This window comes from Galleria mellonella, unplaced genomic scaffold (assembly GCF_026898425.1).
Source record: "Galleria mellonella isolate WM207_F2 unplaced genomic scaffold, CSIRO_AGI_GalMel_v1 utg146, whole genome shotgun sequence".
Lineage (NCBI taxonomy): Eukaryota > Metazoa > Arthropoda > Insecta > Lepidoptera > Pyralidae > Galleria > Galleria mellonella.
Genome location: NW_026441999.1, coordinates 8,704,079 through 8,718,197, shown reverse-complemented (window position 1 = coordinate 8,718,197; position 14,119 = coordinate 8,704,079). Strand labels below are relative to the sequence as shown.

General features: G+C 37.9%; 1 protein-coding gene across 9 annotated transcripts in view; it reads left to right on the top strand.

The window, feature by feature from the left end:
• The window catches only part of LOC113514629 (hemicentin-1), a 573,783-nt gene that overhangs the window by 482,929 nt on the left and 76,735 nt on the right, over window positions 1-14,119 (top strand). For all 9 annotated transcript variants that reach the window (XM_052891885.1, XM_052891877.1, XM_052891883.1 and 6 more), the window contains exon 6: window positions 11,125-11,274. In XM_052891885.1, coding sequence (XP_052747845.1) covers window positions 11,125-11,274 — 150 coding nt within the window. The remainder of the gene's footprint in view (window positions 1-11,124; window positions 11,275-14,119) is intronic.

The window sequence follows — 14,119 nt, the reverse complement described above, 5'->3', positions numbered from 1 at the left end:
ACCTCACTGAGCACATTATAGTGAGTGGAGATTTTAACGGCTGGCATCCTGTATGGGGAAGTGACCGAACCAATCGCCGTGGTAATCTAGTTTATGACCTGATGAATGCCACCGATCTCTACCTTTGCAACGTAGGCACCACACCAACCTTTGAAACGGTGACTTACGGGCGTGATCGCTCATCAATTATCGACCTTACACTGGCTACTGACAATGCTCACGGTCGAGTTGTGGGCTGGCGAGTGGATGTCACTGGCTGCCCATCGTCACAACATAATGCTATCGTCTTCTCGCTACGCTGCCATGACCAGATGCAAAGTAGCAACCAAAATCGCACCACCACCTACCGTTTCAATAGCAAGCGTGCTGACTGGGCCAAGTTTAAGGACGCTTTATTTACAAATATAGCGGCTACTGATATACTCACCACAGACATCTGCAGTGTTAGCATGGATGAATTGGAGAGGATTATAGAGGAGGTAACTGAAGCAATACAGCAAGCGTGCAACGAGTCTATGCCTACCAAAGGATCAGGGTCTAAAACCAAACCGTTGTGGTGGACCGACCGGCTTGACGAATTAAAGGCGGAAGTTGTACGCCTGCACCGACAACTGCATGCAGCAAAACGACGGGGACGGCCACTTGAGGATATCTTGACACAACAACAGCTTAAAAAATCTGAGTATGCCAAGGAGCTTAAAAAGGAATCAACCAAGAGTTTTCGCGAATTCTGTGAGTTGCAGAATAAGGAGAATGTGTGGTCTCTCACCAATCGACTCCTTAAAGACACTGCCCCCAGGATACCCCCCACCACAATCAAAATCGATGGTAAATATACTACTGATGGACGGGAAACCGCGAATGCTCTCTTAAAACATTTCTACCCTGACGACACGCCGGATTCACTCGCCGAACATGCTGACACACGTAGAGCTGCTGCTTGCGTCCCACGCACCAGTGATGATGAACCATTTTCTACTGAAGAAATAATGGAACAACTGCGGGATATGAACCCGAAGAAAGCGCCTGGGATGGATGGCCTGACATCAGACATTTGCTTGCAGTTTGCACTCCAATTTCCGCGGCTACTGACTGAAATAATAAACAGGTGCCTATCGCTCCAGCGGTTTCCTAGACAGTGGAAGAGGGCGTATGTCAAAATCATACCCAAGCCAGGCAAACAAGACTATAGTGACCTGGGCTCGATGCGTCCTCTGGGCCTTCTTCCTGTGTTTGGGAAGCTGTTGGAGAAACTCTTTATCAAAAGAGTAATATATCGAGCCGAAAATAGTAACCTACTCAGCGAAAGGCAATATGGATTCCGTAATCAGCGGAGCACTACTACGGCCATCCATGGGGCATTGAACCGGATTCGCCAGGCTAAGGCAGAGGGGCAGCTAGCAATGGCCGTCGCACTCGATATCAAGGCTGCGTTTAATAATGCGTGGTGGCCCGCGCTCCTTGCGCGACTACACAAAATCGACTGCCCAAGTAATATATACGGAATTATTACCGACTACATACGCGACCGGACAGTCGTCCTCGACTATGCTGGAGCACGGGCTGATAAGAGCATGACTCGGGGATGTGTGCAGGGTTCCGCTTGTGGCCCTACCATGTGGAACATCATTCTGGATGAGCTCTTGGAAACACAATTTCCAGTGGGATGCCATATACAGGCTTTCGCGGATGATGTTCTTCTGGTGGTCACTGCGCCGGATGTTCAATCGCTGGAGTACAGACCCAATCTAGCGCTAGATATCGCCACTCGTTGGGGAGCTGGAGTCAAGCTGAACTTTGGCCCTGACAAAACTCGGCTCATAGCTTTTACACCCAAAGCTAAGGCGGTCAAAGTCCACATGGATGGCGTGGCTCTCGAATTTACCAAAGAGATAAAGTTGCTCGGCGTCATGATAGATGAAAAGCTCCTATTTAGATCACATGTACGGTACATCACAGCTAAGGCGATGCGCATATTCCAACGCCTGTGTCTATTCACAAGACCTACCTGGGGCGCTCACCCAGAAAATGTAAGCATCATTTATCACGGCGTGATTGAGCCTATTATAACATACGCGGCAGGCATTTGGGGACATGCCGCTAGTAAAAAATGCAATCGCCGGACACTTGAGAGCACGCAAAGAGGTTTCGCTCTTAAGGCAATACGAGGGTTTCGAACTGTATCCACGGTAGCTGCACTTGCACTGGCACAGTTCACCCCGCTGGATCTCAAAGTACTGGAGGTGGCCAAAGTGGAACGCACGCGATTGCTTGGCACAACTGACTTCCTCCCTGATGATGTGCAGCTTGAGAAACCAACTCCTGTTCACAAACTACTTCACCCAGCGTCCAGAGTCACCATCCCTCTTCATTTGGCTACCAACCAGGAAGAGGCCGACTCCTACGTGAGATCCAACACAGTGACTATATATACTGATGGCAGTAAAAAGGAGAATGGAAAGGTCGGAGCGGCTTTCATATGCTGTAATCCTGAGGTCTCCTGCCCTGTGGTGAGAAAAAAGTACAAGTTACACTCAAGTTGCAGCGTATTTCAAGCTGAATTATATGCAATAGCCCGAGCTTGTGAATGGACAATTGCTCATCGATATCCACACACGGTTATATACACCGATTCGCTGTCAGCAGTCAAACCCATACAAAACCGAAGTAATACGCACCCGATCGTCACCAACATCCATCGCGCTCTGCACCAAACCGACAACCCCATTAATGTCGTCTGGGTTAGAAGCCATGTGGGTATCGCGGGCAATGAGGCTGCAGATGTGGCGGCTGGTGAGGCTAGTCTCCTGCATAAGGCTCCGGACTATGACAAATTCCCCCTGACGTACGCCAAGTCCCACTATAAGCGGGAAAGTCGCATCGCATGGGAGAAACGGTACACATCTGCTGAACAAGGCGCTTACACTAGAAAACTCCTCCCACAACTTGATAATATACAAAACCTTTTTTCAGTAATAGCACGCTCGTTCCATCTCACTCAGATACTCACTGGACATGGATATAATAAAAGCAACCTCAGGCGTTTTCACATCACGGACGATGCCAATTGCCCGTGTGACGGCACCAGTGAGCAAACGTTTAACCACTTACTCAAAAGCTGCCCCATATTCTGCAGGGCTAGGCTGCTATATGAACAAACATGCCAATTATATGGAGTAGACTCCCCTTACGAGCTAACTGCTATTCTACAGAAACCGGAAACTCTGAACTCATTCGACCAATTGGCAAAGAAAATTGTACATAGTCTCAAACGAATAAATGGCACTTAAATTACATTACATATAGTGATCATCATAATTAAATATAATATAATATAATATATATATATATATGTATGTGTGTGTATATGTATGTATATGTGTATATATGTATGTATATGTATATATATGTATGTGTGTATATATATATGTGTGTGTATGTATATAATAATTAAAGGAAAAAAAAAAAAAAAAATTAACACTTACCTTCACTAATCACCCACACGTTGCGTAGACAGCCGCGCACTCCATAATGTCATCATAACCATTAAATAAAAATACCATTAATAACAAGTCACATTCATACATATCACCTTCTCGGTGCTGTGAAAAATAAAATAAAGTACGCGTGCAAAATTAAATAGCTAGACTAGAGACTTATGCTGTATCAAATCGCAGCTTAAGTCAACTAAAACTCTAAAGCTTAATACTCATCTCCCAATCGCGAACCAAATAATATTGAAAAAAAAAAAAAAAAAAAAAAAAAGCCTTCCCTTTGGGGTCTTTGCTCAGTAGTTATCACGCTTGGCTAGCAGATTAAAAACTGCAGTAAGGCTTTGCAGATGTTTTAAGAAGGACGCTGCTGTCTATCCCTCGCCCTCCATTAGTCGCCTCTTACGACACTTACAATACAGAGAGGGGTAGCCTATTCTTTTTTTTTTTTTTAAATGTTACATTTTAAATATAGGTAAAACTCTGCTCCCTAAATAAGTAAAACCTGTACTTTAGGATAAGCAATGCCCTTCCCTATACTGAGACTGCGCCTTTAGATACTAATGTCTAATTTTTGTTACTATCGACAAGTTTCATGCATTTCTGCAAATACCAATTGTATAAAAATTATTCATTAAGTCACATAAATCTGCACGAACCTTTAGGGTCCTACATCGTGAGTGATAATACGGATTATTTTTATCGTCCCGCGAGGCAGTAATAAGTGAGAGTGGAAAGTTTTACAATAATCGCTTTTGATTTACTTTGCTTACTTTTAGCCGATTGTGTGCTTGAGGCGTATAAAAGGGGCCTCTACTTTATTCACATGTATATATTTTGTAAGGTGTATAAATATATATGAGATTATGTTAAGGAATATGGGAAATTGTATATGTCGTCATTCGAACCAAAACAAAGATGTCGATTAACGAATCACGAAGTTGAAATGTGCATGATCAGGACAATTATCATTAGAGTATCCTCTGTAGTGTTGGATTCTAATATGCCCAGTAATATATTGGCATAGTACTACTTTTCCGCGACAATGATGAAAATAGAAAAGGGCCCTGTCCTATATTCAGGGATTACAATAGAAGCATAAATAAATAAAGCATAAAGAAAACTGTAGGAAGTTTATTTAGGAAATAGGTAACTACCGACGATTCTCCGAGTACACGGTAAAACTAAACAAGAGTAGTTTAGAACGACCTAAATCTGTGTTAAGTGTAAACAAATAATAAGTATGTAATAAATAAACTAAACTAGATGGAACGATGACTTCAAATTCATGGCATGGCAGTATATAGAGAAACCTATGTTCAACAGTGGACAGTTTTTTTTTAATGGATGATAATGGAATGGTAGCCCCACCCGCGCTATCGGTATACACCGGCGGGGCACCAGTGAAGGATGATAGGTGAGGATGAAGTAGGTCAGTTAGCCCATAGTGACCAATTCAACAAGGATTGTTCACGATGGATTCCAGGGGGAACCACGTGAAGGTCGACCTAATAGGGCATATTGCTAGCAATGGGGCTGTCAAACTCCATTGCTAACAATCCGTTTCCCCCCACAGTGGTCAGTTAATGATTAATATAATGATAATGAAAGAAAATAAATAAATAGTTATTTAATATTTGATTTACTTATTTTAATAGAATTATACCTCTGTCAATAGGTAAACACCATACATCATCGTAATCATCATCATCATATCAGCCTTTAACTGTCTACTGCTGAACATAAGCCCTGTCCTTGGGGATTTTACCAATAGTTACCATGCTTGGTAGGCGGATTGGCAACCGCAGTTAGACTTCAGAGATATTTTAAAAAGGACGCTGCTGCCCATCTCTCGTCCTCTCTTAGTAGCCTCTTACGACACTTACGGGAAAGGAAGGGATGGCCTATTCCGTGCCGGGACCACATGATGATATAGCAATGTGATAATGATTAATAATCAGCAATGAAATTAACATGATCATCAAATACTTGCAACAAAATAAATACTCCTAAACTTTTTTTTTATACAACTAGCTAACGGTCTACCTGATAGAAAGTGGTAACCGTCGCCTATATACATGAGCAGTACCATGCACATAACAGAGTATACCGTTTCATCCATGATACCCCCCATGCGTTGCCATTCCTGAGGACTCAGGTGTTATTCCTCTGTACCCAGTAAATTCACGCTATATCCCTTCAAACCGAAACACAACCATGCGAACAACTGCTTCACGGTAAAAACACAAATGGGAAAGAGGTATCCAAGCAATCGACTTTTGTACAAACTGTGCATTTGATATGTATTAAATGCTTTTTCGTAAATACATACATTTTATACATATCGAACACCCACATATACATGTAAATACAAATGTTCTAATTAATTTTAATTATTACAGTCTTTTGACACTTTCTTTTAAATTGTGAAATTAGTATAAAAATGAACACAAACGGCTTCAGACATTTTTTTAATAAGGAATGATGCTATTACGTTGAACAATAAATTTGTCTAAATGTCAAACAAACAAGCGAATGTCGCAATGGAAAACAACAAAGTTGTTGTAAAAATATTAAAGGATAAAATACAAAGGGGAAAATATCGTTTTCGTGTCTCGAACAAGCCGTTTGAGAAGGAGTCGACAACGATACGTCACTGACAGGGCTCAGGTGTGGAACAAAGACTAACATAGATCATAGCACGCCACTCTATTACGGCGGATGAAAAAGTATCAGCACACAGCAGGGGCGCTATCCGGTGATGGTATACGCTCGTCGAGGGTGGAACGAAATGCTAGTGTAGGCCACTTGTTTAAATAAAAAAAAACTGTTTTCCTACACGCCAAAGTTTTTTATTTAATATTTTTACACAGTATTCTATTCTTAACTTATTTAGTTTACAATGCACTTTTAAGTTTGTGCCTACATGTAATATTGCACAATGATTATTCATAATTCCAAAGCGAACTTTGCACCGTTCCCCAATTTGCAAGTGACCTAAATTAATCAACGTAACTTGAATGTTTTATCTTATACTCACTCGCGATACAACCTCTGTGCTAGGCAGTCTATTCAATATACAAGTTTACATTTTATATCTTGAATTATTCTCGTTATTTTACCACCTTCACAAACCACATCCAGTCTTCTTAACAATATCAGCCAAAAATTATTTGAAGGTCCACTTGACTCGCGACTCGCAATACACTTGGTTCAGAGTTTTATTATGATATGCTCAGATGATAAATTCAACTAGTTCATTTTACTGGCCAGACCGGAGGGCAGAAACCAGGTGGTCTACCATGAAATGAAAATTCGAATTTTCGGGCACAATTTCGTGTTTTTGTTCCCACCGAAATCGACCAAGGAGATGAAGAACATTTCGTTCATCATAAATCCTATCCTAATAGTTCAGAGAAACAATATTTTAACATTTTTAATAATTTTAAACGGCATGTATTATGTATTTTTAACATCAAATTTCTGTTTCGTTCGTCCCCGAAATTTCGGAAAATATTTCATGGTAGGCCCCCAGATCCGTAGCTGAGCAGTTTGGCTAGCTAAATTACAACTTTCTAATTAAAGGTTTGTATGGGTTTATATAGACATAATACTGCCGATTTAAATTGAAATAAATAATATTGTTTTTCAGCAATAATATGTCTACATACTAGGGCTGTAACAGAACGTTTAATACTAGCTTTTACTCGCGTCTTTACTCGCGAATCGCATATCGACGTTCAATTACTAAAATTTCCAATCTACGAGTAACATGGACAAAATTTAAATTCATTCCTGAATATGATGTACTTTTGGAAAAAAAAAAATTGATTGATACCCTTAGAGATATTACACAACGCCCTCTAGTCCCAAACAAAATGAAGCTGCTGAAAACTGATAAATTATATACAAATACTTTTTTTTTTCATAAATACCTATATGTATGTATTTATGAATAAAAAGATTACGGTTCACAAAAAACCGCCTTCAATTTTGGCAAAATTAGTTATTCCAATTTAAAATTAAATTACTGAACCGATTTCGATAAAACTTCTATGGGACCAATCTGTTATTATAACCTTTTAGATAAAAAAAAATCCGAATCGGTTTACAGTTAATAGAGTTATGAGGTAACGAACATTTAAAAGGCCGGAAATGCACAAGCAACTCTTCTCGTAGTGCAGGGATTCATGGGCGACGGTGGCAGCTTTCCATTAGGTGGCCTGTCTGTTTGTTTGCTTCTCTAACAATAAAAAAAAAACTACAACCAAAATGAGATACTTCTTGGATATAAATAATGAGTAGGAATAATATTTATATTAGTATATGTATCACATCTCCCATATTTAGAACTAACAAAATTTTTCATCGTGTCTCCCACCAAATTGTTTATAATTACTCCTCTCCATCCAAAGGTTGCCTGGAAGAGATCGCTCTTAGCGATAAGGTCGCCCGTCGTTTTCTCATTGTGATTATTTCTTGTAATTGTTTATATTTATTGTATATTCTTTATTGCACTTGTAAGTTACATATAAAATAATGTATTTATAAACGTTGTGAGCAAGGGTGGACTTATCTCTGACAGAGATCTCTTCCAGTCAACCGTAAGTACAGTAAGAAAGCATTTCGTTAGCGGGCAGCTGAAGTGCTACAACTATTAATACATAAACAAATATACAGTTAAATAAAATATTAAAATATATAATAAAATATTACATAAATACATACACTATAAATACATATAATACCTACCTACTTATATAATAAGTTTACTATTGTAATCTTTTAGAGGAAACAATAAAGAGTATCTATTTATCTATCTTCTTTTTGAAATCAGTTGAAAAAATTATATATAACAAATTTTTTTTCATACATACATACATACATATCTCTCACGCCTATCTCCCATTAGAGTAGGTAGAAACAATGGAACGCCAAATGCTTCGATTCAAACAAACCTCTTTCGCTTCTTCCACATTCATCAATCTTTTCGTACACGCTCGCCGGTTACGGGTACTTTTAATTTGGCCCTTCATCAGCACGTCGCCTATTTGGTCAACATACGTTCGTCTAGGGCGGCCCCTACCGACATCAAATTTTTTTTCGTCATAAGTATTCTCTTGTGAAGCTACGAGTATATTGATCCTTACTTGACCACTGGCTCAAATAAAAAAAAGACATCCGTAGCAAACTTCAGATGTAATTTGGCCAGTTTTTCACCTTATCCGTCAATGTCGACCGCTGAAAGGGGATACCGCTCATGGTTGAATTACTCATCAATTTATACGGATATATTTCAGCTCAGCCAGTTAACGGTAATTGATGTTTATTGTTCGCGAGTTAAGATACAATTTCATCTGTTTCAACACCTTCGCCGCCATCTTTATTCATTATTACTAACAACCAGCACCGGGCTCACATGTTTTTTTCTATATATATTTGTGTACATAACGATAGTCGATTCCAACACCAATTAGTATTTCTTTAGACCTTAAGAATTTCTTCTAGTCAGGACGACTAATTCAAGTATTCTATTAAATTAACTCTATTCTGTATTCTTTATTTATTTAAATGAAATTTAGTATACGAGAAGGCTATGTATATCCTAATTAACACATGGTATATTTTATTTTATTTCATTTTATTTCAATACGTACACATTACAGAGAATTAACATGGTTACATTAATTTATACAGTACAATAATATTTTGTTCAAGCTAACCCTCCAAATATATGCGTACACAGCATGATCAAAACACAGACACACAGCTAAACAAGTCTGTAAACACAATATAATTTATACAACAAAAAAAATATTTAACTTATATATTAACAGCTATAAAGGTAAATTTACATACTTTATATACTGATGCACGTCTTAAGTAATGAATTATTATTTATAATATTTAATATATATATATATATATATATATATAATATGATATGTGGGGTACTACGTAATACTAACTTTACATGTATATGATATATATTCTTTAGCAATATAAAGGTTGTAAGCCTCTTATTGATAAATAGAAATGAAGCACAAGTACATACAATTAATTTAATTTATATATCATACTATTAATTCATATATTTACTTATTTTACTTTGTAGTTGATATATAACAAATAATATAACATAAATACCCAACTTCTGTTAATCCATTCACATTTATTTAATTATAGCTTCTTTAGGACTTCCATCAACAATAATTGATATATATTTTATATAATGACCACGTGGTTCACTATACTTGTTCACTCTTGATACGGCAGGGAGCTCCGCTCTGTTCAACGGTTGGACAAGAAGTGCCTCCCCACCCAAATAACAATCTTTTATATCTACAGGGCCGAATTCGAGTGAACAAGTCGGCGAGACCACGTGTTCTTACAATTTCATCACTTTTTATTTAACTATCATGATAATAAATTATTATAAAATCAATTAAAATATAAATTAATGTTTTATATACATTACAAGAATAATTCATTACAAAATTTAGTATAATAACAATTTTAATATTTTATTATATTTAAAGTAGTTAGTCTGATTTTTATTAATAAATATAATAATTATAACATTTTGACACAAAATGTTTAAGAAAATTGATATAATTTAAAATAAATATCTAACACACGCAGGCAAAGCCGCTAGTAACAGTTTGTATTTACAATATTAGTAATGATTATCATAATTCACGTTTTTGGTATATAGTAGTTTGCCATATAGCCCTAGCATAGAATGGGCCACTCCTTCCTTTCCCGTGAATGTCGTAACAGGTGTCTAAGGAAAATTAATGGTCGAGGGATAGGCATGCAGCATCCCTCTTAAAACATCATCAGAGCTTAACTGCGGTTGTCAATCCGCCTGTCAAGTACGGCAACTACTGGCGAACCCCCTAATGGAGGAAGCCCTATGTTCAGCTGTGAATAGTTAATGACTGATATAATGTGGTAGTTTTTTTTTTTGACGGGTGAAAATGGTATGGTAACCCCGCCTGCGCTAACGGAGTTATTTAACGGAGTTAGTTAACCAGAGGGAGACTTTGTACGAAAGTCGATTGCGTGGGTACCTCTGTCCCATTCGTGTTTCAACCGTGAAGCAGTTGTGTTTGCATGGCTGTGTTTCGGTTTGAAGGGTGGGATATGGCGTGAATTTACTGGGTACAGAGGAATAACACCTGAGTCCTCAGGAATGGCAACGCATGGGGGGTATCATGGGCGAAACAGTATACTCTGTTATGTCCATGGTACTGCTCATGTCTATAGGCGACGGTTACCACTTTCCATCAGGTGGGCCGTCAGCTTGTTTGCCATTCTAAGTTGTATAAAATAAAAAAAAAACGGGATACGCTGGCGGAGCACCAGTGAAGGGTGATAGATGAGAATGAAAACAGGCCAGTTAGCCCATCATGATCAATTCATCAGGAATTAACCATGATAGTTTCCAGGGAGAACCGCGAGGAGGTCGACCTGGTTGGGTATATTGCTAACAATGGGATTCTCAGTCTCCATTACTAACAATCCCTTTTCCCCCAATGTGGTAGTTTACAATAGTGCTTTTTTTAATCTTGGGATATCCGCAATCAAGCAAGTAAATATTACAGTCTTATATTTACTTTCTTTGTTTCAGCTCAAACGACGACACCGAACGCAACCACTTTTCAACATGTCCTGTCACTAACGGTAACACGGGCGGAGCTGGGAGGCGAGTTGAAGTGTATAGTTTCCTCAGCGGCCCTGGACGAGCCCATTGTACGGAAGGTGTCGTTGGATGTAGAAGGTTAGTTGCAATGAAATTAATTTATTCCATGAAGTCAATTCAAAATGTATCCCTTCAAAGATAATGTCCGTGATGCAGTGGTGGGCACGTTGCTTTGCGTAAATGAGGTCTCGAGTTCAAATCCTGATCAGGCCAATTTGAGAAACTTTACCGAATCGGCTCAGGTCTGAGTCTTCTGGATTATTCAACCCAGATGGATTTCATCCTGTGGTGGACACGCTGCTTTGCACAAATAGAATCTCGGGTTTAAATCCCGGTCGAGCCAATTTGAGAATCTTTTTCGAATTAACTCAATGTGTGAAGAAACTAAGAAACAAAGGACTAAGGTTTAAACTTGAGTATTTGACATTGATACCTCCTTTGAGCTTGATACCTCCACATGATCCTAAGTGTCTTGACAAAAAGAATCTAATAGTCGGATATATATTTTGTCCCGAAAATTTCCAAATATTTTTTATGATAAAGTAAGGTGCTAACATAAACAATGTTATACTATTAAAATATTCTTTATGGTTATATCTTCTTTCGTATTCAACTGTTACTGGTTAACATAACAATACCCATGTACTCATTTGTAAATTACCTAAAAATCGCTAACAGCCTAAATGTATTCTTGCTTTTTATTCTACACAAAAAAAAAGCTATTCGTGCATTTGCATTTGCAGCAACGCTCCATGTCAGTAAAATGCGAGATAAGAAATGGCTTGTCGTTTTTGCCTCATGCTTCTTTCGATTTCAATCTTTGTAAAGACTATCTGCTATCGGTAAATACTGGCCAGGCACCAATTAGAGATAATAGGTAAGGATAAAAGCAAGTCCATTGGCTCATCGTTAAGAACTCTACAAGAATTAACCACAATGGTTTCCACGGAGAACCACGTGGAAGTTGACCTGGTATTGCTAGCAAATATAGCTGTTAGACCCAATAGGCCAGGAGATCCTAAACTTTTAAGAAAACGTAACGCCCACCGAATACCTTTTATTTTATCGAACCCCACTGTAATTGAAATAAAAACAAAAGCTTTTATTAGAAATATTTTAAAAGTTAACCACTTTAAAGTTTCCTTTAATTGTTAATGTGAAGAATGAAATTGTTTCACTGTATAAATGATTTCCCGTAAACCTAGTAACTTTTTTACGGAACCCCTAGTTTCCGAGGAACCCACTTTAGGAATCGCTGCTTTAGGCTATGCCGATTATAGTTCTCGTTAGATACTTATAAAAAAACGCGTTTTTTTAATGATTTTCCATGAATCGTCTTTCATAATATGTAAAGAAAAATTAATATTATGTAATAAATTTCCATAATATTATAATTTTTTACTATAAATGTGACATTGTTGTTTTTTTTTATATATTTTTTTTTCTTATATAATTGCAAAATTTGTATACCTCGATAGATGGGGTTGATCATAGAGGACTTATCTTGTTTTGCCATCCATTGTTATGTACTGTTACCTATGTATCACAATTTAAATAAATAAACAGAAGAGGTCTTAACAAAGGTTTCTTCAGTACAATGACCGTTTACCATCAGACGGGTTGTAAGTTTATTTGCCTCCTTTGTGGTATAAAAAATAACAAGAGTAGGGTGCAAATGATTATTAGTAATGGTTCTGTTACTATCAAAATACACCATGAGCCATGAGGTTTACCTCCGTGTGAGTCCAGCATAAAATCATCGTCGTTAATTCCCGGCTAAAGTCATGATTTTTTTTTTATATACAACTTAAAATGGCAAACAAGCTGACGGCCCACCTGATGGAAAGTTGTAACCGTCACCTATAGACATGAGCAGTACCATGGACATAACAGAGTACACTGTTTCGCCCATAACACCCCCCATGCGTTGCCATTCCTGAGGACTTAGATGTTATTCCTCTGTACACCGTAAATTCACGCCATATCCCACCCTTCAAACCGAAACACAGCCATGCAAACACAACTACTTCACGGTTGAAACACGAATGGGACAAAGGTACCTCTCTGAAAAATCTCTCTCTGGTCTGACTTCCTGATTTCGTCCTCACCTATCATCAGTCACTAGTGTTCTACCAACGTACACCGATATCGCAGACAGGGTTACCATTCCATTTTCATTCATCAATGGAATAAACATGTCCCGTACACGCGGACGACGTCCCGGACGTAACAAATTTCTAGATTATTCCAGAGGCAGCTCGCCCGCTAAATCGGGCTGACAACGACAGTTCCCATCTACATAAATGCAGTTTTTCTCCTCTTATCACATTTACAGAGCGCCGTTCTATAATTACGCCCATTAATTAAATAGTATCAGGGCAGTGCTTAATGAAAATTTATTCTCTTGCCAAATTAAACAGGAAAAAGTCGAGGAGTTAAGGGGAATCAAAATTAACGCTTAATTTAGAGTTCGGGGTGGAAATTTTATGGGGCGATTGGTAAAAAAATTTTTAAATCAAATCAACTGTTACTCGTGTCTTATAGATGGATAGATAGATAGATAATTTATTTACATTACTTACAGCACACAAATTACAATACAAACATACACATGATACACAATAAAAGAGATAAAAGAATGAAAATAAAAAAGCAACAAAACAAAATATATAAAACAACAATTTACTTTTTTCATGCGTGTGCCACAGTAACACAAAATGGTCACAACTCAGTTTATTGCTTCGCCTTCAAAAGAGCAAAACACTGATATTCTGTTGCGGCCAAGAGTCAGTCGCCAAATTCCTTATTAAAAATAACAATAAAAAGAAATATAAATAAAATGGCTTGTGTGTGTCCGTTTACATTCGCCTCCATTTGATATTATATTCTAAATAAATAAATAAATAACAGATACCATTAGATG